The sequence below is a fragment of the Hyperoodon ampullatus genome (assembly GCF_949752795.1).
Source record: "Hyperoodon ampullatus genome assembly, chromosome: 11".
Lineage (NCBI taxonomy): Eukaryota > Metazoa > Chordata > Mammalia > Artiodactyla > Ziphiidae > Hyperoodon > Hyperoodon ampullatus.
The window spans coordinates 99,981,015-100,004,275 of NC_136924.1; the positions used below are offsets into that span (position 1 = coordinate 99,981,015).

General features: G+C 44.0%; 1 protein-coding gene across 1 annotated transcript; it reads left to right on the top strand.

The window, feature by feature from the left end:
* Positions 1 to 569: 569 nt before the first annotated feature.
* On the top strand, positions 570 to 22,868 carry CCDC77 (coiled-coil domain containing 77; the record flags this gene model as incomplete). Its single annotated transcript, XM_079715457.1, has 9 exons — positions 570 to 607; positions 2,261 to 2,462; positions 5,457 to 5,599; positions 12,204 to 12,300; positions 16,321 to 16,469; positions 20,039 to 20,255; positions 21,229 to 21,354; positions 21,453 to 21,605; positions 22,722 to 22,868. 9 exons carry the CDS (start codon positions 570 to 572, stop codon positions 22,866 to 22,868), a joined length of 1,272 nt encoding a protein of 423 aa, XP_079571583.1.
* Between the last annotated feature and the right edge of the window lie 393 nt (positions 22,869 to 23,261).

Sequence of the window (23,261 nt, forward strand, 5' to 3'; positions counted from 1 at the left end):
TTTGTATTTACCTTAAATTTAGCATGATGGGTCCTCTACCTTAATATCCACTTAATTTCTCTTGGTTATTAGAAACTTTTCTGCATCTCCCTCTCCTATAATTTCAGCAAAAGGATTGTAAATTTGTTGCAGTAAACCTTCATACTAAGGCTGTTCTTTTGTGTGCTTGTCCATCGAAATACTAAATGCCATTCTGATTTTATTTGAAAATAATAATGAGGAAGAATGCCTTCATAGAATTTCAGGATTTGGAACTACTTTAAAGAATACTACATTCTAAAACATCACATTCTGGGGTGTCCCCTGGTGGTCCAGTGGCTAAGACTCCACCTTCCAATGCAGGGGGCACGGGTTCGATCCCTGGTCAGGGAACTAAGATCCCACATGCCCAGCAGTGTGGCAAAAAAAAATAATAAACAAAAAATAAAAATAAGACATCACATTCTGATGCTGTCGGAAGCACATCTGATGCTGGTGGGGAGGGACCTGTCTGTACGTCCTGTGGTTTTTTTCTGTTCCTGACCCCTCATTCTGAGTTTTTGTGTATTTGACAGGTGGGAAAGGACAGCATGAACTTTACCCCGATGCAATCCCCTGTCTGCAGAAAGTAAGACATTTGCTTATTTTTGAGTTGTTGAAATAAAGAATCCAGACTTCTGTCACCTTAGTACACATTGGCTTAGGAACTAGAAGAGTTTTGGATTTGGACTATATTAGACCTCATTTCTCTAATTATGTGGAATTTAGATTAAAAACTAGGACATAGTAGATGTTAACACAAGGATACAGGCATTTTATGTGGGCCTCATACGGTGCCAGTGGACCCTTGGGTGACAGAGGAAGCAACCAATAGACAAACACAGGGGACTTTGGACTCTGCCCCTGTGTCAACCTGCATGACGCCTCATCCTCATCCTCACTGCCACACTGGTTTGCAGAATCTCAGAAATACCTCTTAGTTTATCTATTAACCTATATCCCAGAGTTATAAGGCAACACCCTTTCAAAACATGAAACTAAGTACAGTAATATTTCTGTTGTGAGCTTTTAATGATTGAGAAAATATTTGTTCTTCATGCTAGCTGAAAGTGGATTTTAATGTCTTTCCTATACGTGCTCACTTATTAAAAGTGCTGCCCATAACCCTCATTAACTACAGCTCTGGGCTTCTGGTATAAAATTTCTCTACTCTGTGGTCTATTTTGTTGTTGTATAATAAATTGCAGGCAGTTAGCCAAAGTGGATTAATTCTCACGTGAGGATTTCTCCACTTCTGTATCATTTGTTTTCTAACTTTCATTGTTTTCAGCTTAAGTCTCTTGTTTGCTAAAAGCAAACAAACAAAAAAACCCTCTGGTCCAGCCTTTGATTAGCCTTTGATCTTGGCTGGTCTTGGTCCCTGTAATTCAAGTCTTTGATGCTAGACACTAGGGTCTGATTGGTCCTGTGGTTACTGACTAGGCTGTATTTTCTAATCCTGAATCTTTATCATGCCCTTCCTTAATAATTTTCCCACTTATATATCTACCCCTAAAAATAAACTGTTCCATTATGCATGTTCTAATCTTAAATGGCAATATCGTCTGTATATGCATCTACATACATTTTTGCATTTAATATTTGGATAATTCATTCATATTCATACATGTATCTGTAATTCATAGTTTCTATAACTTTGAGAATATTCCACTGTATGAATATACCATAGTTTATCTACTATCCTATCAAACAGACGTTGGAAGCTTTACTGTTTTTGTTATCACAAATAATGTTACTATGAACATTTTTGTATGTGTTACCTTGTATGTCTGTGCGGACAAGAGAAATTGCAATTTTACTAGATTGTGCCAATTTACTGTCTGTAGTTTCACCAAATTACACTCCATCAACAGCATATAAGTGTTCCTATTGCTGTATGTCTTATAGTATCAAATTTTCTGACTGTCACTATCTGGTCTTACTTAGTTGATATTCCTTTTTTTTTTTAATGATTATTTTACTCTCTAACTTGTATTTTGAATCCAGCCTTAAACCTTTAATACCTGGAAAGCAGTTCATAAGATTATTCACGAACCTGTAACATCAAACTTTCAAGGTTTGTGAGCACCTTAATTATAAGCACTTTAAGGACATAAACCCTGATTTTTAATTTAAGAAATTGTAACATCTCATAAATGTTCAGACAGTTTATGAACGTGTCCTTCCTAATCTCACGCAGGCTGACGGCTCTCCCCAAGCATGAAGCTGCTGGTGGCTTCAGTGGCCCCACCAGGTGGAAGGGGGTGTCTTTCTCCGATTCCGTGCAGTCAACTCCCTTGCCTTCAGTGGAAGATCGTCTGGCCGTCCTCTGCCCTTCTCAGGAACTTCTAGAATATTACCAGAAGATGATGTCTGAGTGTGAGGCAGAAAACGAGGGCCTGTTGAAGAAGCTGGAGCTGTACAGAGAGGCCTGCGAAGGGCAGGTGAGGAGGAGCCGGTGCACCCTCGCGCCCTCTGAGTGAGCCCGTCCGTTGCTGAGAAGGCCTTCGAGTGCCAGCTGGTGTCACAGTACACGTGTCAACGTCCTCTTTATGTATTTATTTATTTATTTTTGGCTGCGTTGGGTCTTCGTTGCAGTGTGTGGGCTTCTCATCGCGGTGGCTTCTCTTGTTGCGGAGCACAGGCTCTAGGCTCACGGGCTTCAGTAGTTCTGGCTCACGGGCTCTAGAGCACAGGCTTAGTAGTTGTGGCACACGGGCTTAGTTGCTCCGCGGCATGTGGGATCTTCCCGGACCAGGGCTCAAACCCACGTCCCTTGCTTTGGCAGGCGGATTCTTAACCACTGCGCCACCAGCAAAGTCCTCAACATCCTCTTTTGATCCCCTCCACCCCAGCCGAGCTGCGTACCCTCTAGGTGCTCCGTTGGATCACGATGCCCTAGAATGCTCCATCTCTAAAGTCTTCACTCTTTGTCTCAGCCTCTTGTGCACCTCTGGTTCTCTCTCCCTCACACCTGACTTCGCTTCGGTGTCACCTCCACAGCTCCTGGCTTCTCGGTGAGCTCGGGGCAGCAGGGCAGCTTCTGGCCACCGTGTCCCGCTTCTAACCCGAAGCGCATGGGCTTCTCTCCAGTAGTCTAGTCGCTGTGCTGCCTGCACGCGGCCCTGCTCATCGGCGCCCCTTGCCCGGCAGAAGCCCTCCCTGTGGCTTAACCCCATCCTCGACCACCTGTGTCCTGGAGCAGGGCTTCTCAGCCTTGGCCTTACCGACGTGAGGGCTGATGATTCTTTGTTGTGAGGACTGCCCTGTGCATGCAGGATGTGTAGCAGCATCCCGGGCCTCTACTCGCTGGATACCGGTAGCCCACCCCACCCCCAAGTTGTGACAGTCCAACATACCTCCAGACATTGCCAGATTTCTCCTGGAGGCATAGGCAAAACCACCCCAGTTGAGAACCACTGTCCTAGAAAGGTCACAGGTCATTACAGGATAAATTCATGGCAAACAAATCATCTGTATCCTCAGTCACCACGCAGCAGTTTTCTTACCCATCAGTGGTCGCCTCCCCGTCCCTGCACGCCTGTGCCCTGCCTTCACTGCTCTCCTCCGGCCCGCAGGCTCCCTCCCTCCTCAGGCAGCCTTGCTTCCCAGTTCACAGAGGGAACACCAGCTTCCTGCCCATCCACACACAGTCACCTGCGTCCATATCCATCTCCTCCTCCTCACTGATCCAGGACCACAGTGAGCTGAACCCATCCAGCACTTTCTCTGTTCCCCACCCCCCTTTCCTTCCTGAGAAACCCTGCTTTGCTACCTCGCCTCTTTGTGTTCTGTTTTTTTTTTTTTAATTTATTTTTTGGCCATGCTGCACGGCTTTCAGGATCTCAGTTCCCCGACCAGGGATTGAACCCAGGCCGTGGCGGTGAAAGCCCCAAGTCTTAACTATTAGGCCATCAGGGAACTCCCCTTTGTGTTCTGTTTTTAACCTCTTGCCTGACATTGGCTTTTCCTCCTCAGTATATGGACAGATTCAAGTCTTTCCCAACAAAAGAGAAAGGCACCCCTCTAGCTGCACCCCCAGCTACTCTCTCAGCGGGGAGGCGCCTTCCTTCCCAGCCACCCTTCCGGAATAGTTTGACTTCATCACCCACTCGGCGACTCCTCGACTGCGGTGGGGTCCTGTCCTCGCTGCTCCACCTGTGGACTCCAGGACCTGTTGCCAAAATTACCTCATCTCTCTGTGCCCTTTGCAGTGTTGGTCACTGTCGACGTCTCCTTTCCCCAAACTCTGCTCCCTTCTTGATTCCGGTGTCATTTTTCTTTCCCAGTGTCCGTCCCCACCCCCCCGACCAGTTCTCAGTGTCCGTTAACAGCTCTTCTTCCTTAGTCCTCCGAAGTTGTTCCCAATTCCACCGTAAACGATCTCGTTTCATCCGTGCATTGTAGTTCTGCCTATGGGACTGTGACATCCAGGTAACTAGTGCTGACTCGTTCTCCTCCTGAGCTCCAGGGTGGTGTGTCTGTATCTGAAGGAACCTCCTTTTCCTCTCCCCACCCATGCGTGCGCACAGACCGCTGCCATTTCCCTCCGTTCACCCCTTCTCTTCAGTCTTCTTTATTCTGCGGCTTCGTGACTGGCGTCATTGCCTGCAGTTCTGCCCAGCCCTCCATTCAGTCATTCGCTAAGACCCATTGATTCTGCGTCCTGAATGTCGCTCAGTCCCTTCCAGCCACCTCATCGCTGCTGCTGCCGCACTATTCAAACTCCAGTTTCCTCTCACCTGAGCACCTTCCACGGTCCCAGCCTCCAGCGCCACACCGCCCCGGCCGCCTCTCGCTTTCCACTCCAGTGATGCTGAGGTCCTCGTGGTCGGCCAAGCATTTCCGGCTCTTTGCTGGTTCGTGCTGGTTTACCACGCTCTTTCCCGAGAGCACTGCCCTCTGCTTGTCTCTAACGGCCTTCCTTTCAGGCTTCAGCTTACTGGTGGTGGACTCTGACTTCCCCAACACGCTCCAGAGATTCTTCTCCTGCCATACCTTCCCTCCCTCTACCATTTTACCGTGTGTGCTTCTCCATTAAATAATTCTTGCATTTTAATTGCTGGCATGTCTGTCTCCCCACACAGTTCCTCAGCTCTGTGGGCAGGAATCATACCTTTTCATCTTTGTTTTCCAGAATTTCATAACAATGCTTCTTACATAGAAAGCATTAAAAGTGTGACTAGAACTGGTGGATCATGTGGTGTCCTGGGTTCTCTCGTCTGTAAAAGGAGCCGTGAGAGCTCTGATGTTGAATGCAAACGTCATGCTCACTTTGTAGTTTTAAACTTGTCTGTACACAGCCTGTTGTTGTCATTTGGATCCTGTATTACTGAAACCATCCACTTTGTAACATTTCTACATGAACTGACTCTGCCGCATCCAACGAGAGATACTCCTGTGAAGCCCAGTGTCTTTTCAACTACCTTTTTCCCCAGCATAAACTTGAATGGGATTTGCAGCAGAGGGAGGACGAGATTGCTGAGCTGCAGAAAGCTCTAAGCGACATGCAGGTCTGCCTCTTCCAGGAGCGGGAGCATGTCTTACGCCTCTACTCAGAAAACGACCGACTGAGAATCAGGTACCAAGTGAGAGAAGGGAACTGTTGGGGGTATATTTCTAAATCAAACTCAACAAGATACATTTCTCTGTGGTCCTTCTCTTAGGTTGCATTCCCAGGGGACAGGCTCTGAGATGGAGATTTGCCTGCACGGTGGTTAGCAGGGAGGCTCTTAGGAAGGACAGCTATGAGCGGATTTGGGTTGAGGGAGAATTTGAACTGTGGTAGAGTCCACCGAGGTAACAGAGGCCTTAGCCAACCCCACCGGGAGTGGTCAATCATTGCATGCAGGCTGCCACCAGGGAGATAAGCTCGGGAGAGGCAGCCCCCTTCAGCCAAGGGCAGCTCCCGGGTTATGGGCATCTTGGTCCTGAAGGCGGCATCTGAGCAGTGTTCCATGGCATCCACTACAGTGCACTTTTTTTTTTTATTGTGGTAAAATATACTTAACCTAAAATTTACCATTTTAATCATTTTTAAGTGTAGCGTTCAATATCAGTAAGTACATTCACGTCATCGTGCAGCCATACCACCCACCATCCACCTCCAGAACTTTTTCATCATCCCAAACACTAAACCCTAACTCCCCATTTCCCCTCCCCCAGCCCCTAGTAACCACTATTCTATTTTCTGTCTCTATGTATTTGACTATTCTAGGCCTCATATAAGTGGAATCATATGGTATTTGTCCTTTTGTGTCTGGCTTATTTCACTTAGCATAATCTTTTCAAGGTTCATCCACATTGTACAACATATATGTCAGAATTTCATTCCTTTTTAAGGCCAAATGATATTTCATTGTATGTATACACCACATTTTGTTTATCCATTCATGTGTTGATGGACATGTGAGTTGTTTGAACATTCTAGCTGTTGTGAATAACACTGCTCTGGACATGGGTGTACAAATACCTGTTCAAGTTCCTGCTTTCAGTTCTTTTGTGTACCTATCCAGAAGTGGAATTGTTAGATCAAATGCTAATTCTGTGTTTAATTATTTGTTTTGAAGAACCAGCATACTGTTTTCCACAGTGGCTGCACCATTTTACATTCCCACCAGCAGTGCACAAGGGTTCCAATTTCTTCTAAAGCACACCAGCAATTGTTTTCCTTTTTAAAAAAAATTTATTTATTTATTTATTTATTTTTGGCTGTGTTGGGTCTTCGTGGCTGCACACAGGCTTTCTCTAGTTGTGGCGAGAGGGGGCTACTCTTTGCTGCGGTACGCAGGCTTCTCATTGCAGTGGCTTCTCTTGTTGCGGAGCACAGGCTCTAGGCGCGTGGGCTTCAGTAGTTGTGGCACACAGGCTCAGTAGTTGTGGCTTACCGGCTCTAGAGTGCAGGCTCAGTAGTTGTGGCACACGGGCTTAGCTGCCCCGTGGTGTGTGGTATCTTCCCGGACCAGGACTCGAACCTGTGTCCCCTGCAATGGCAGGCGGATTCTTAACCACTGCGCCACCAGGGAAGCCCAGAGTTTTATAGTTTTCGATCTTACATTTAGATTTTTGATCCATTTTGAGTTAATTTTTGTATATGTATTAGGTAAGGGTCCAACTTCATTCTTTTGCACGTGGATACCTAGTTTTCCCAGGACCGTTTGTCGAAAAGACTTTTTCCCCATTGAAAGTTGAAAATCATTTGACCATCTATGCAGGACTTATTTCTGGGCTCTCTGTTGTATTTTGTTGGTCTGTTTGTCCGTCATTATGCCAATACCACACTGTTTTGTTTGTGTATATGTGTGTGTGTTGTTTTGTTTTGGCCACGTTGCATGGCATGCACGATCTTAGTTCCCTGACCAGGGATCAAACCCGTGCCCCCTGCAGTGCAAGTGCAGAGTAGTAACCACTGGATTGCCAGGGAATTCCCTTTGTTGTTGTTTGGAGTAGCACACTGTTTTGATTACTGTAGTTTTGTACTAAAGTTTTGAAATCAAGCAGTGTGAGCCCTCCACCTTTGTTCTTTTTCAAGATTATTTTGAGTATTTGGAGTTCCCTGAGGTTCCATATGAATTTTAGGGTAGATTTTTCTATTTCTATAAAAAATGTTGGGATTTTTATAGGAATTGCACTGAAGCTATAGATTGCTCTGAGTAATATTGACATCTTAATGTTACATCTTCCAGTCCATGGACACAGAATGTCTTCCCATTTGTTTATTCTTTCATTTCTTTCAACAGTGTTTTCAGTGTGTAAGTCTTACCCTTCCTTGGTTAATTCCTGCATGTTTTATTCTTTTTGCTGCTATTGTATATCAAATTCTTAATTTCCTTTTCGGATTGTTGGCAGTGTATAGAAATGCATGTTGAATTTGTGTTATGCTCCTTTGCTGAATTCACTTACTAGTTCCAAGAGTTTTTTGCTTGTTTGTTTTTTGTGTAACCCTTAGGGTTTTCTATGTATAAAATCGTGTCATCTGTGAACAAAGGTAATTTTATTTCTTGCTTTCCAATTTGGGTGTCTTTTCTTTCTTTTTCTTCTCTACTTGCTCTGGCTAGGACTTCCAATACTTTGTTAAATAGAAGTTGTAAAATGGGCATCCTTGTCTTGTTCTTGGTCTTAGAAGAGAATTTTCAGTCTTTCACCATTGAGTATGATGTTAGCTGTGGTTTTTTCATGTGTGGCTTTTATTGTGCAGAGGTTGTTTCCTTCCATCCCTAATTTGTTGAGTGTTTTTGTCACAAAAGGGTGTTGAATGTTGTCAGATGCGTTTTCTGTATCAGATGATGATGGTATGTTTTCTTCCTTCATTCTGTTAATGTGCTGTATTACTTTGATTGATTTTCATATGTTGAACCATGCTTGCTTGCATTCCAGGAATGAATTCCACTTACTCATGGTGTATAATCCTTTTAATATGCTGCTGAATACCAGTTTGCTAATATTTTGTTGAGGATTTTTATATCAATGTTCATAAGGGATATTGGTCTGTAGTAGTTCTGTAATGTTTGTCTGGCTTTGGCATCAGGGCACTGCTGGCTTCATAGGAAGTGCTAGGAAGTGTCGCCTTTTCTTCAGTTTCTGGAAAAGTCTGAAAATGATTGGAGTTAGTCCTTCTTTAAATGTTTAGTTGAATTCACCACTGAAGCCATCAGGTCGAGGGTTTTTCTTTGTTGGGAGGTTTTTGATTACTGATTTAATCTCCTTAATAGTTTCAGCCTTGACCTAATGCAGAACTTCCCTGGGCCATACTGAAAGCTCACCTTCCACGTCACCTGATTTATGGGTCAGAGTAATGTTCCAAGGTATGGAAAAGTTGTCTCCAGAAACTGAGGAGTTCTTCCTGCATTATGCTTCCTTCTTGGTGGTGGTAGGTGTGAGATGCAGGAATTTGTCCTTGCCAGTATCCTGGCAAGCCTAGATCAGACTCCTAAAACTTCACGGATGTGCTTTGTAGGGTTTACCTCTGACCGTTTAGAGCTCATGTAAGGTTCTAACACACTCGCCACTTCTTGTCTATCCAGTCTGATTTAATATGATATCTCAGCAGTGAACTGATATGATGTGTGGAATGGCCAGATCCGGGTCCTTTTGGACAAGTTTGATAGAGAGCAGAAGAGTGAACGAGGTCCTAGGAAAGCCTGTAAAAGTATACTGTTGTTCACCTCACGTGAATGAGAACTGCTCTGGTCCTGTTACGAATGGGAAGGAATACGTTTGCTTAATCAGCAGCCACATGCTGTGTACCTAAAACCAAGTTAATTTGCTCTAGCAAAAATTCTGCTACATCTGGCACAGTCATTGGAATTGGACCTACTTGGTAGTAGTCCACTGTTACTGTGTGGTTTTGCATGAGTCATACTTGTGAATTGATGGGGATTTGATGGGGACCTCCACCTCTGCATCCTTTAGGTCTTTATTTGCCATCGTGGCTGGGGTTGGGGGTGCAGTTTCAGAGGCTGCCACTTGCTTTAGCACAGAAACAAAGAAAGCAATTTGGAGGCTTTGCCAACTACCAATTATGTCCATTCCAATTACACATTTGGAGATGGGGGAAATGACCACTGACTGGGTCTGGATCCAGTGGACCCACTTTGAGCTTGAGCTGGACCTGGACCAAAATTGCATTTATTGCATGGTTCCCAAATGCCCTAGATAATGCTCACGTCACCAGGTGTCAGAGTCAGCTCAGACTCTGTATCCAGCAATCCTTGAAATGTCTGGGTATTTCCTTTCCCACAGTGTACAATTACTTGAATAAATGGCATAAGCCCTTGGAGGTAATGAGGGAATCATTACAATGTACACTTGCTGTGGTATCACCAGGTCTTACTTCCTGGGAGATACAGCTTCTCCTTTAGGTAACAGTCTCTGGGTCTTAAAACTAGCAGAGGTGTGGAAAATGGGTCAGAGGTTGTGAGTTTGTATAGAATATACAGCCCCCAGCTCCCCCCCCATTTTTTTTTTTCTTTTTTGGCTGTGCCGCGCAGCATGTGGGATCTTAGTTCCCCAACCAGGGATGGAACCCATGCCCCCTGCAGTGGAAGTGCGGAGTCCTAACCACTGGACGGCCCCCATCTTTAATTTTATTTAATTGTTTAAGCTATACCCTGTTGACCACTCATCTGTCTTGCTCCTAAGAACACTGTGTTCTGTAACACATCGTATCACAGGCTCTGAAATGTCATTTTAAAATTTGCTTCCTTGGTCCATTTCTGGTATCAACTGTCTTTGGTTGGGTTCTCTGGAAAACAAACTCTGCAGTGGAGATTTGCTTGCAGGAGGTGCGTTGGGGAGTGCTCTCAGGAATAAACCACCTGTGAGGGAGTAAGGGACGTCTGAGAGGGCAGAAGTTGAACTGCGACTCAGTTACAGCAGGCCTCAGTCACTGCCATGGGATTGACATATATACACTAATATGTATAAAATAGATAACTAATAAGAACCTGCTGTATAAAAAAATAAAATTCAAAAAGATTTAGAGGTAAGGTCTAGATAAATCCTATTTAATTTAATTTAGTTAATTAATTTTTTGGAGCCTGTTGCAGATGCTGACTCCTCTCTGTTGACCTTTTCTTTTTTTAATTTATTTTTGGCTGCCTTGGGTCTTCGTTGCTGTGTGTGGGCTTTTCTCTAGTTGCGGCGAGCGGGAGCTACTCTTTGTTGTGGTGCACGGGCTTCTCATTGCGGTGGCTTCTCTTGTTGCAGAGAACGGGCTCTAGGCTCACGAGCTCAATAGTTGTGACTTGCAAGCTCTAGAGCACAGGCTCAGTCGTTGTGGCGCAAGGGCTTAGTTGCTCCGCGGCATGTGGGATCTTCCCGGACCAGGGCTTGAACCCGTGTCCCCTGCATTGGCAGGCGATTCTTAACCACTGCGCCACCAGGGAAGCCCTGACTTTTTTTTTTAATTGATGTATAGTTCATTGACAGTATTTCAGGTGTACAGAAAAGTAGTTCAGTTATACATATGTATATCTATATGTATGTATGTGTGTATACATATACATCTATTTTTCAGATTCTTATATGTTATTACAGAATACTGATTAGAGTTCCCTGTGCTATACAGTAGGTCCTTGTTGGTTATCTATTTTATATATAGTGGTGTGTGTCTGTTAATCCCAAACTCCTAATTTATCCCTCCACTGCTTCCCCTTTGGTAACTGTAAGTCTGTTTTCTATGTCTATGAGTCTATTTCTGTTTTGTAAATAAGTTCATTTGCATAATTGTTTTAGATTCCACATATAAGTGATATCGTATGATATTTGTCTTTTTCTGTCTGACTCATTTCACTTCATATGATAATCTCTAGGTCCATCCATGTTGCTGCAAATGGCATTATTTCATTCTTTTTTTTTTTTTTTTTTTTTTTTGCGGTATGTGGGCCTCTCATTGTTGTGGCCTCTCCCGTTGCGAAGCACAGGCTCCGGACGCGCAGGCTCAGCAGCCATGGCTCACGGGCCCAGCCGCTCCGCGGCATGTGGGATCTTCCCAGACCGGGGCACAAACCCGTGTCCCCTGCATCGGCAGGCGGACTCTCAACCACTGCGCCACCAGGGAAGCCCTATTTCATTCTTTTTTATGGCTGAGTAATATTCCATTGTGTATATGTGTGTGTGTGTGTGTGTGTGTGTATGTGTGTATGTGTGTATATGTACCACATCTTCTTTATCCATTCCTCTGTTGATGGACACTTAGGTTGCTTCCACGTCTTGGCTATTATATTCAATAAATAGTGCTACTGTGAACACTGGGGTGCATGTATCTTTTCAAATTAGATAGTTTTCATCTTTTCCAGATATATGCCCAGGAGTTGGATTGCTGGATCATATGGTAATTCTATTTTTAGCTTTTTAAGGAACCTCCATACTGATGTCCATAGTGTGTGTACCAATTTACATTCCCACCAACAGTGTAGGAGGGTTAATCCTATTTAATTTTAGCTTGAGGTTATCATTGCTTTAAAAATAAATGAGGGACCTCCCTGGCAGTCCAGTGGTTAAGACTCTGCGCTTCCATTGAAGGGAGCATGAGTTCAATCTCTGGTCGGAGAACTAAAAATCCTGCATGCCAAGTGGCACCACCAAAAAAAAAAAAAAAAAAAAAAAAACTCAGAAGAGAGAGCCTTTAAACAAAAATTTACTTACTCTGGACACTGTTTGCTTATTCTCTATGAGAATTGCAGGGAGCTAGAAGACAAGAAAAAGATTCAGAATCTCTTGGCTCTTGTGGGAACAGACACTGGAGAAGTGACCTATTTTTATAAGGAGCCTCCCAACAAAGTAAGTAATCCTTTGTATAGCAGGGTGGGCATGGCTTTTACAAAATACAAGCTGGGGTCCATAATCAGAATAATTTTGGTTCTTGTTAAAGAAGCTAGGAGAATTAGCTATGGTAGTCTCACATTTACCTAAGTTTTCAAAGCATTTTCTCTAATTACAAAGAGCTTTGTGATTTTTTTTTCTTTTTTTTCAAAAACCTTGGAAGTAACATTGTTTACCCCATTTCACCATTTGGAAACCTAAAGCTCAGAGGAGAAGATGTTTTGGATGAGATTAGAGAGAATAGCAGGAGCAGACTTAGTGTGGGAACAAGTTTCGGTACTAGTTTCTTTTTAAATCTTTGTTTATACTGATGACAAAATTCATGCATGGTCTTTGTTAAAACAACACACATATTTCAGGAATCTAATATAAAAGTGGCAGTCTCCCATAATTCTGTACCCCAGAGATAAAGCTCTTTTTCCATTCATATAGAAATATTTGTGTATTTGAGATTTCCATTTTTTCACTTCTGTAAGCAGTTCTTCAATGAGCAATTTTTATACATATCTTTATATGCATACTTCTGTGTTTCTGTTACTTTCCTAAAGGACCTTGTCAAAGGCTGCTTTTTTTTTTTTGGCCAATATTGCCAAATAACCCTGAGGTTTTATTTTTTCATTTATATCACCAACACTGGTTTTATCCAATTTATATTCAAAACACTGGGTTTTATCCAATTTGTTACTTTGTCCACTATGGTGTCTCATATGCATGACATCCTCATATGATTGTATCAATTTTGACCAATTTAATTTATGAATAATGTTTAATCTGCAGAACTAAAGCTAAAAAGTGAAATATTGCATTTATAAGAAGGCTATTTCTGTACCTTTTTTTTTCTCTTTTTTTTTATTCTTCAGGTCAGCATTCTCCAAAAGACTATCCAAGCTGTAGAAGTAAGTGAACAGAATGAATCTTCAGCTTTCAGAGCAGGTACCAACCACATTATTAGAAATTCTTATTGATGCAGAGTTAAAAAGCACAGTACAAATAATTAGAAACTTTTTCATACCATACAGTGATAATGAATGTTCGTACTGATGCCTCTGGTGGTTTGAGGTCTTACTGAGCTGCCTTGTTTTTTAAACCTTTCCATGATGTTTTAATGAAGTAGAATAAAAAATATATAATTAACATGCTTATGGTGATAAGTCATACAACAGATTTGGACAACTTCTGGAATCACAGACTATTAATTAGCCTCTCTAAGCCTCAGTCTCCTTGTCCTTCTCTCTCTTTTTTTAATGGAAATCCCAATTTTCTTTCTTTTTCTTTTTTTTTAGTTGAGATATAATTGACATATAACATTAGTTTCAAGTGTACAACATAGTAATTTGATATTTGTATATATTACAAAATGTTCACCACAGTAAGTCTAGCTAACGTGCATCACTACACATGTGGTTACAAGCTTTTTTGTGTGTGTGTGATGGGAGGTTTTTTTTTTTTTTTTGCGGTATGCGGGCCTCTCACTGTTGTGGCCTCTCCCGCTGCGGAGCACAGGCTCTGGACGCGCAGGCTCAGCGGCCATGGCTCACGGGCCCAGCCGCTCCGCGGCATGTGGGATCTTCCCAGACCGGGGCACGAACCCGTGTCCCCTGCATTGGCAGGCAGACTCTCAACCACTGCACCACCAGGGAAGCCCTGATGGGAGGTTTTAAGATCTACTCTCTTACAAAGAAAATGAAAACTTTAATTTGAAAATATATGTGCATCCCAATGTTCACAGCAGTATTATTTATAATGGCCAAGATATGGAAGCAATCCAAGTGTTCATCAGTAGATGAATAGATAAAGAAGATGTGGTGTATATATATACACAGTGGAATACAACTCAGCCATAGCAAGGAATGAAGTCTTGCCATTTTCAGCAACATGGATGGATTGAGAGGGCATTATGCTAAGTGAAATAAGTCAGACAGAGAAAGACAAATATCATATGTTATCACTTATATGTGGAAGGTAAAAAATAAAGCAAACTAGTGAGAATAACAAAACAGAAACTGACTCACAGATACAGAGAACAAACTAGTGGTTACCAGTCGGGAGAGGGAAGGGAGGAGAGGTGAAATAGGGGTAGGGGATTAACGGGTACCAACCACTATGTATAAAATAAATAAGCTACAAGGCTATATTGTACAGCACAGGGAATATAGCCAATACTTCATAATAACTATAAATGGAGTATAATCTATAAAAATTTTGAATCACTGTGTTGTACACCTGAAACTAATGTTGTAAATTAACTATACCTCAATTTAAAAAAAAAAAAAAAAAAAGCTTTTTTTTTTTAATGTTTATTTATTTATTTTGGCTGTGCCGGATCTTAGTTGCGGCACGCAGGATCTTTGCTGTGGCATGTTTAGTTGCGGTATGCAGGATCTTTAGTTGTGGCATGCACGCTTCTTAGTTGTGGCATGCACTTGTGATCTAGTTCCCTGACCAGGGATTGAACCCTGTCCCCCTGCATTGGGAGCACGGAGTCTTACCCACTGGACCACCAGGGAAGTCCCTAAATAAGCTTCTTGAATTATCTAAAGAATTAAATTATGTTTAGTGCAATTTTAGTGTTGCTTATTTTTAAAATCATCTTGTCCATTGAAAATTAGGTTATACATTCTAACTAAAATGTTTGGATTTAGTACTTTTATTCATTACCCTTTCTAATTAAATAAGATTTTACAAAGAAAATAGACAACTCCAAAGGAAAATTGAGTAGTGTATTCTTCAGAAAGATGAATATTACTATCCAGATGACATCCTAGCAGAGTTCCCTTAAGAGATTCCTCTTTGAACAGTTTAGCACTATAGTTATTGTACGTTGTCCTTTTTCTTCCTTTCCTTCCCTTACAGATAAAGGAAACCAAACTCCTCTGCAAAGGTAATGTTGATGCTTGAATAGCAGAAAGAAAAGCTAAGTAAAGGTCTTGCCTCACTTTTATGTTCTATTTTAGATTCTAAAGGCAGCAGGAGAAAACCAGCAGTAAGACAGAAGGAGGAGAGTGCCCAGCTGCACCAGAGGGACGTGCAGACCCTCATCCTACAGGTACAGACCACAACCATTTCTGTCCACCAGCCTGGCTCGGGCGCCAGATATGCCGAGTGCCTCCTTGCCCACATGGTCCATCCAGACGTCATGTGATTGGAAGGCTGAGGTTCCTAATTTCACAGGGTTCTGTGTTACAAGCGTTACCCTGTATTCCACCATTCTAGCAGTGCTTTTCTGAACCTGCAGTTTGTTCAGCTCGTAGGCCGAGTCCTCCCAACAGAGCCATCATGGTCAGAACTCCTTCAGCTGGCGCTGGGACACAGAGAGCTGCAGTTGTCTGTCCCGATACACTGACCTTTGGGGATGAGTCCATTTGTCTGGTGCATGTGTTCTAAAGTCTAGCAAAGTAGCAAGTCATCCTCTAACCACCTGGTCTCTCTATGTCACTTGCACCATGATTTTTCATCTAGTTGCACTCAAGTTCCTGTCCTTATCAGGGGGCGTATTGGTTTAAATGACTGTTTCTACCTTTGGCCAGTAGCTCCATTTGGGGTTGTGACAGCCAGACTCAGAGAAGGAAATTACATTATACACATTCTGCTCTACTTTTTAAATTTAACAGTGAAGAAACGAGTCATTCTCTCTCTGTGCAACTAGGAAGTCTTAAAAGGGAGACGGTCCTAAAAGTCCAGAAAGGGAGATGGTGAGAAGGTGAGAGTCCCAGGTAGGGGAGACTGGCTTTTCCAGCTTTCCTGGTGTGATGTAGGTGTTTTGCTTGGTGTGGACGGAGTCTGTTCTTGTCTAGCCTAAGCCCACTTGTAAGACAGTGAAGGGGAGTCCAGCTGAGGTTTTTCTCCTGTTTGTTGTGCTGCTGTGCTTTTGTTTGTGGGGTTTTTGTTTTTAAATTTTTCTGGAGAAAGGCTCACTTAGAGGTGAGAAGTGAGTGGGGCAGGGCGGGAGTGGACACCTCTCCCCTTTGGCCCGTCCAGGTGGAAGCGCTGCAGGCCCAGCTGGAGGAGCGCAGCAGGCTCTCGCAGGAGCAGGTGGCAGGGCTCGTGGAGGAGCGGCGGATCTGCATGGAGGAAGTGCAGGCTCATCAGCAGAGGGATCGGGAGAGAGTCGCAGAGCTCACCAGAAAGTGAGTGTTCAAGAAGACCACACCCAGTGGGTTTAAGGTGTTTGCCCGCTGGTTTAGAAGGTGGCAGTCGTGTCCGCTCGCAGCACAGGGTCCTGGCGCTGAGGACGTGTCTTGTCAGACGCCCGCCTCTCTCCAGGCTCCTGGGTGCGCTGATGCTGATGCTTCTCCTGAAGGGCTGGGGGGATTCCACACACTCCCTCCAACCCATTTGCGGGTTTTAGCTTGATCTTATTGTCAGGAAATGTCCTTTTCTCCACTGACGTGTTACCTGACTCAGTATAACATACCTGCACAAGAAAATGGAAACTATCTGAACCTGCTGTTTGGCCCCAGACCTGCCTGCCTGTCCCCCCCGCTTTCTGCAGTCTGCTTTCGTCCCCCCATTTTACTAAGTGTGCCCTCTCTGACGTCATCACTGATTTCTTAATTTCTGTGACCAGTTACCTCTGCACAGTCCCAGCTGTAATGAGTGTCTTTCTATGTGTCTGGCCCCTCTGATCACCCCCTCTTTGAAATTAGTCTCCCTTGGTTCCTTCAGCACCTGTCTTTCCCTCCTGTCTAACCCTCCTCAGCCTTCTGTCTGCTTCCAGTGGCCAGAGCTGGGCTGTAAAGACATCTTCAGGCAAATATGTTTGAACACCTCAAATTTACTGATTGAAACTCAACTTTCTCTTTCCCAAAGAGCGCCCCTCCCCCACCTCAAACCTGCTACTTCATTCTTTTCCCGTTTCTTTTTTTTGTGTGTAATTTATTTTATTTTATTTATTTTATTTTTGGCTGCGTTGGGTCTTCATTGCTGCACATGGTCTTTCTCTAGTTGTGGCGATTGGGGCTTCTCATTGCAGTGGCTTCTCTCGTTGCAGAGCATGGGCTCTAGGCGCACGGGCTTCAGTAGTTGTGGCACATGAGCTCAGTAGTTGTGGCTCACGGGCTCTAGAGCGCAGGCTCAGTAGTTGTGGCGCATGGGCTTAGTTGCTCCGCGGCATGTGGGATCTTCCCGGGCCAGGGATGGAACCCATGTCCCTTGCATTGGCAGGTGGATTCTTAACCACTGCGTCACCAGGGAAGCCCCCCATTTAGTTTAATGCTGTCACATCCACCTAGTTTACCAAGCTTGGAACCTCAGGATGATCTTCGACTCCTGGCTCTCCTGTTCCCTAATTCCAGACCCTGTCAGGTGTGAGCCTGGGAAACCTGTCCGGTCCATTCTCTGCCCTGTTTTTCTTACCACCTTGGCCCAGGCTGTGTTCTTGTTTAAATTGTTGCAGTAACTAACTGCGCTTCCCGGCACTGGTCCCCTTGTGCTCTGCAGGCTTCCTCACTGCGTGTATCTTCTGATGGATTCCTGCTGCCTCAGCCCTTAGGAGCCTCATCCCTCAGTCTCTGCTCCTCTGGGGCTGTAGTTCACCTCGTTCTTCAGTCAAACTAGTAACACCATTGTTTACAGAGCACTTGCGGTGTAGCAGGCCCCTCGCTATGCAGTGTCACCCCTTCTCTGACGCCTTTCCCAAGCAGAGGTACGCGTCTCCTCCCCCATTTCCCGTGGTGACCAGCATGACTGCGTGGTGGGCCTTTTCACCTTCTGTTGTAACTGTGTCTTTGTTCCCAGGATCTTGCTGTAGCCTCTGCCCTGCCCCGTGTGCATAACAAATAATTCTTGAACACCTGCTGATCTTTAGCTTACCTTCTCTTTCCTGCATTAAACTTCCAACATTTTAAAATATTTTTTCACGTTGCATTCTTCGTCCTGTTGTGTTTTTTATTTGTCTTCTCAGACTTCTTTTAGTGTCTCTTCCTCCATTTTAAAGTGTGGCCACTAAAATTGGAGGTGATACTCAAGTGAGCTCTCTGATCAGAGCAGGTAGATGCCTCGCAGCCCTCGGCAGGCTCTGCTTCTTTTAACATAGTGTCATGTTTGCATTTGGCTGGTACTTCTCCGTTTTTATTTTTGGTATTTTGTGCTTAAGTATAGCAGCTCCACTCTTTGTTGGGTTTTAATTGTTTTTAAGGGAACAGTATTTTTAAATTGTCATAGTAAATTGTAATTTGATATCTGTCTTCCAGATTATTAATAACCATCCTAGTTTAGCGTCACCTGCGTATCCAAGCACACAGTCAGCTCTTTCCATTACATCATCATCCTGAGAGTATTGAATGGCGTGAAATCCAAGGCTATTAATGGCTGCCCTTTAGGTGTCACTTTCAAACCATTTGTACGCTAACAAGATCATGCTTTCCCAGTTTGTAACTGAGACCATAACATAAGATAGAGTAAAATAACTTGTTGAAAGCAAGAGCAGTCCTTGTGGTAACTGAATCAATTTCTCCCTCTTTATACACGTGTGCACGTACCTAAATAAGGATATATATGTGTATTCTCTGTATATAATATATATATTCCTCTGGTGACAGTTAGCTTTCTGGCATTATGTTATCATTTTCCCCTTACCTCTGTACTGTGTTACTCGTGAAAAGAACTACGTGCATCTGACAACATTTGTTCAGTGGAAAACTGCAGTGGTTGCCTCACGGTATTTAATACCCTTTGCAAGCAGTTTGATCATTTGATACAGTATTTTTCTAGCTGTTGATATTAATGAGTTCTAACTCTTAGGGATATTCTTTTTTGAAGATGGAAACATCATTTGCCTTTTCCTAAATCTCAGTCAGCAGGAATCTATTTAGTACCTGAGTGTATCCAGTAGTTGGTACTGTCCTTGATGATCTAGTGGTATTGGGGCAAAAATAAATGATAAATAAGGTTAAGCAAGTGTCAAATTACAGCACAGGGACGTAGATTTAAAGCGATGGGGAATTTCAGAGAATGGAGAGACCGCGTGGGCTGAAGTTGTTGAGGTGCCTCCATAGAGGAAGTTGATCTCGAAAAAAGGCCAGGATTTGATGCTGGGCAGCTTACATGTGGAGCACAGCACAGAAAAAAGCAAAGCTGTAGGGCTTCCCTGGTGGCGCAGTGGTTGCGAGTCCGCCTGCCGATGCAGGGGACGCGGGTTCGTGCCCCGGTCTGGGAAGATCCCACGTGCCGCGGAGCGGCTGGGCCCGTGAGCCATGGCCGCTGAGCCTGCACGTCCGGAGCCTGTGCTCCGCAACGGGAGAGGCCACAGCAGTGAGAAGCCCGCGTACCGCAAAAAAAAAAAAAAAAAAAAAAAGCAAAGCTGTTTTGACATTTTAGAACTCGTGTTAACCTTCATTCAGAACACCATGGTTTAGTTCTTTATTGTAAAGTCTGGTGCCTGGGAAAAGTCCATACTTAGGCTGTGTGTAAATATTTCTATAGTCCTTCTAATTATATAACCTGAAATCAGCGCTCGGGATAATATCTGTAATGACCAGTCTGTGAACCAGTGTAGATGCATTATACTTTGTCCGATAAAATATGTAAGATTGCCAGTGAACAGATGAAGCGTGTTTTTAAAACTGCTAATAATATTTTACAGAATTTACATATTGTGCCATCTTTAAAGGACCTGTGTCTTTGCTTTGTTTGGAATAACTGTGTCACATGTGCTGTAGAAGCATCTTCATGTCCACATTTGTACATTCTTTCCTAGTCTCCATCACACCAAGGAACTGCTCTATGAGAGCACCAAAGACTTTTTGCAACTCAAATTTGAAAACCAAAATAAGGAGAAGTCCTGGATGCTTGAAAAGGATCATTTGATGTCAAAGATTAAGCAATACAGGGTGCAGTGTAAGAAGAAAGAAGATAAAATTGGAAAAGTTTGGCCAGTTCATGAGAGTCATTACAACCAAAATGAATACATTAAGGTAGTTTCCTCTATCTTTTACAGATTTTTTTTTTCTGGAATTGTTGAAAGAACTCAGAGAATTTCAAAGAACCTAATAATTGTCAAGTAAGATCCATTCAGTCCGGGAAGCTGTTGTAGCAGCAACCTCAAGAAGTAGGTTTCAAAGAGTAGCTCATCATTATAGTGTTTGCAGATTCAGAAAATTAAAGTATGGCTTGATCGATAAATCCATTCAACAATTACTTGTCGCAATCCTACTCTGAGCTGGGCCCTGGGGCAGTAAACAAGCTATTACATTCTAATGGGTGAGAAAGAACAGCAACATTAACAAATAACCAAGAAAATGATGGGTTATAAAAAAGTGGTACTGGGAGTTCCCTGGTGGCCCGTGGTTAGGATTCTGGGCTCTTGCTGCCCTGGCCCTGGTTCAGTCCCTGGTTGGGGAACTGAGATCACGCAAGCCACATAGCGCGGCCAAAAAAATTTAAATTAAAAAAAAAATTAAGAAGTGGTACTAAGGAATAAAAGGGTTGTATGAAGATTATATATTGTTGTTGGAGGTGTACTTTTGTAGAGAAGCACAGGGACACCGTCTTAAGTCTGGTGTTTTTGCTGAGACCTGAAAAACGGGACTGAGCTTGCCAAGCAGACCTCAGGGAAGAGCATCAGGCAGACGGGGAAGAGCCGGTGTGAGGGAGGAGGTCGTGGTGGGTGTGGAGGAATGAGCACGGAGGTGGGCGGTGGGCGGCCCTCACGTGGGGCCTTCCCGGTCCTGCTGAGAAAATGCAGTTCTCAGCTTTTCTATGTCTTTGAAGGATTGTGTGTAAGGAAGTGACTTCTGATTTGGGTTTTTTCAAGATCATTCTGGCTGCTCAATGGAACATTTGTATTTTAAGTGTTGTTGATGTTTTTTCCTTTCTTTACCTAAGTGCTACATGAGTTGTCTGAATTCCAGAACAGAGTATTAATTTCTTTTTCCTTTTGACCTACAGTCCCTGAAGGAAAAGATAGTACAAGAGAAAAAGCTGTCCAGCATGTACCAAGAGCAGTGCATTTCCCTAGAAGAACAACTTGCCCAAATTCGTGAGGAGGAGGGAGTGAGGAGAGAGATCTTTAAGGTGTGAAGTTCTCTGCACTCGCGACGGGGTGGGCAGTGCAGCTGGCGCGGGGCTGCTCCCTCAGCTCCACCAATGCCCTCCTGTGTCCCTGTGTTTAGGATCGCACCAACAAGATGGGGAGGCGTCTACAGGTCATGACGAAACGCTACGAGGCCTTGGAGAACCGACGTGTCTTGGAAGTAGAAGGCTTTAAGACGGATATTAAGGCTCTCAAGCAAAAACTGAAGGACTTGGAGCAGATGCTCTATAAGGTAATTGATCCTGAATTACCAAGAGGGAGAAAAGGGGTGCGGGTGAGCAGACGGGCACGAGGGCCCCTCGCAGGAAAGCTGGGCCGCATCCCCACCCTTTCACCCCCACAAAAATCAGTTTAAACAGTGCGTGTCGGAGGGAGGACAGCATAGACTGAGGTAATTGAATGACGGCATCATCTACCCCCACCTCAGCTAAACTCAGCAGAAATGTTCATCCCGCCCAACTCAAGGAGTAGATTAAAAGAACTGTGTCTGTGGGGATTCCCTGGAGGTCCAGTGATTTGTACTCGGCGCTTTCACTGCCAGGGCCGGGGTTCAGTACCCGGTCGGGGAACTAAGATCCACAAGCTGCACGGCGCGGCCGAAAGGAAACAAAGAACTGTGTCTGTTTTTTTTTTTTTTTTTTTTTTTTTTTTTTTTGCGGTATGTGGGCCTCTCACTGTTGTGGCCTCTCCCGTTGCGGAGCACAGGCTCTGGACGCGCAGGCCCAGTGGCCATGGCTCACGGGCCCAGCCGCTCAGCGGCATGTGGGATCTTCCCAGACCGGGGCACGGACCCGTGTCCCCTGCATCGGCAGGCGGACTCTCAACCACTGCGCCACCAGGGAGGCCCTGTGTCTGTTTTACAAATGGGGAAAGTGAGTAGCTGAGTTAAAAAGCAATTTTTCCTGTCAGACCTGGCTTTGTGTAGAATCCGAGTTGCCCTCAGTGCCTCCTTAGAGAGGTTGAACCGGTCATCCACACACCCTGAATGATCACTGTGTGACAAGCAGGTTAATGACAGAAAAGAAGAGATGCTTTCTTTCATTGTTCGGCAAATTTACTAATAATGTTTATATTGGTCTCTTCTTTTTACTCACTGTTAGTTGCTGACTGACCTCGATCTCAAGGCTCCTTTACTATCGTGTGGGAAAGCAAAGCGTCTCATGCCTTTTGTGCCTTAATTCTACTCCATATTTCCCTTCTTTTAGTTAGTCACTAAACTAAGGATCGAAGCTATCCTATGTACTAAAAGACTCATAAAAAGGAGCCAACAGAGCCTGGTCTTTATGACTGGTTTCTCTCCTCTGGCATCTGCCGTAATCATTTCTTCTTCTTCTTTTCAAATCTCTAGGCAACACTTAACACCCGGGCAAACCAGGATCTTGCCATCTTGTATGAGGTTCGTGACAGCAACAGACGAGCACATAAGATACAAGGAGAACTGAAGAACCTCAAGTCCAAAGTATTCAGCCTGGAGAACGAACTTAGACTCTGCTGATGTTTACTTTTTAGGACTGGCACACGTCTGGAGTAGGTCTGCTTCCTGAAATGTGAGGAGAAGGTCACCTTCTCCCAGAAACTGTAGGCACAGAGTTGTCTAGAGTAGTGGTATCCACTGTTACAAAGGTAAGGTGAAGATCAGCTTTTTTTGCATCCTAAGCTTTATGATTTTTGCTGTCCTGTTAACCTTTTCTGTGTGTTTTTTTTGGGGGGGGTTGGGGCTGGGTGTGTGATTTGGTCTGGATTATAATCTGAATTACTTACAGACTTTCCCACATTATTTCTCCCATTTATAATGACAGGGTTTGGGGTTTTTTGTTTTTGTTTTTTTTAAGAAGGCAATGACAAAAAAGACAGCATTTTTGCTGTGAGCTTGGCTGAGTGTTCGTGG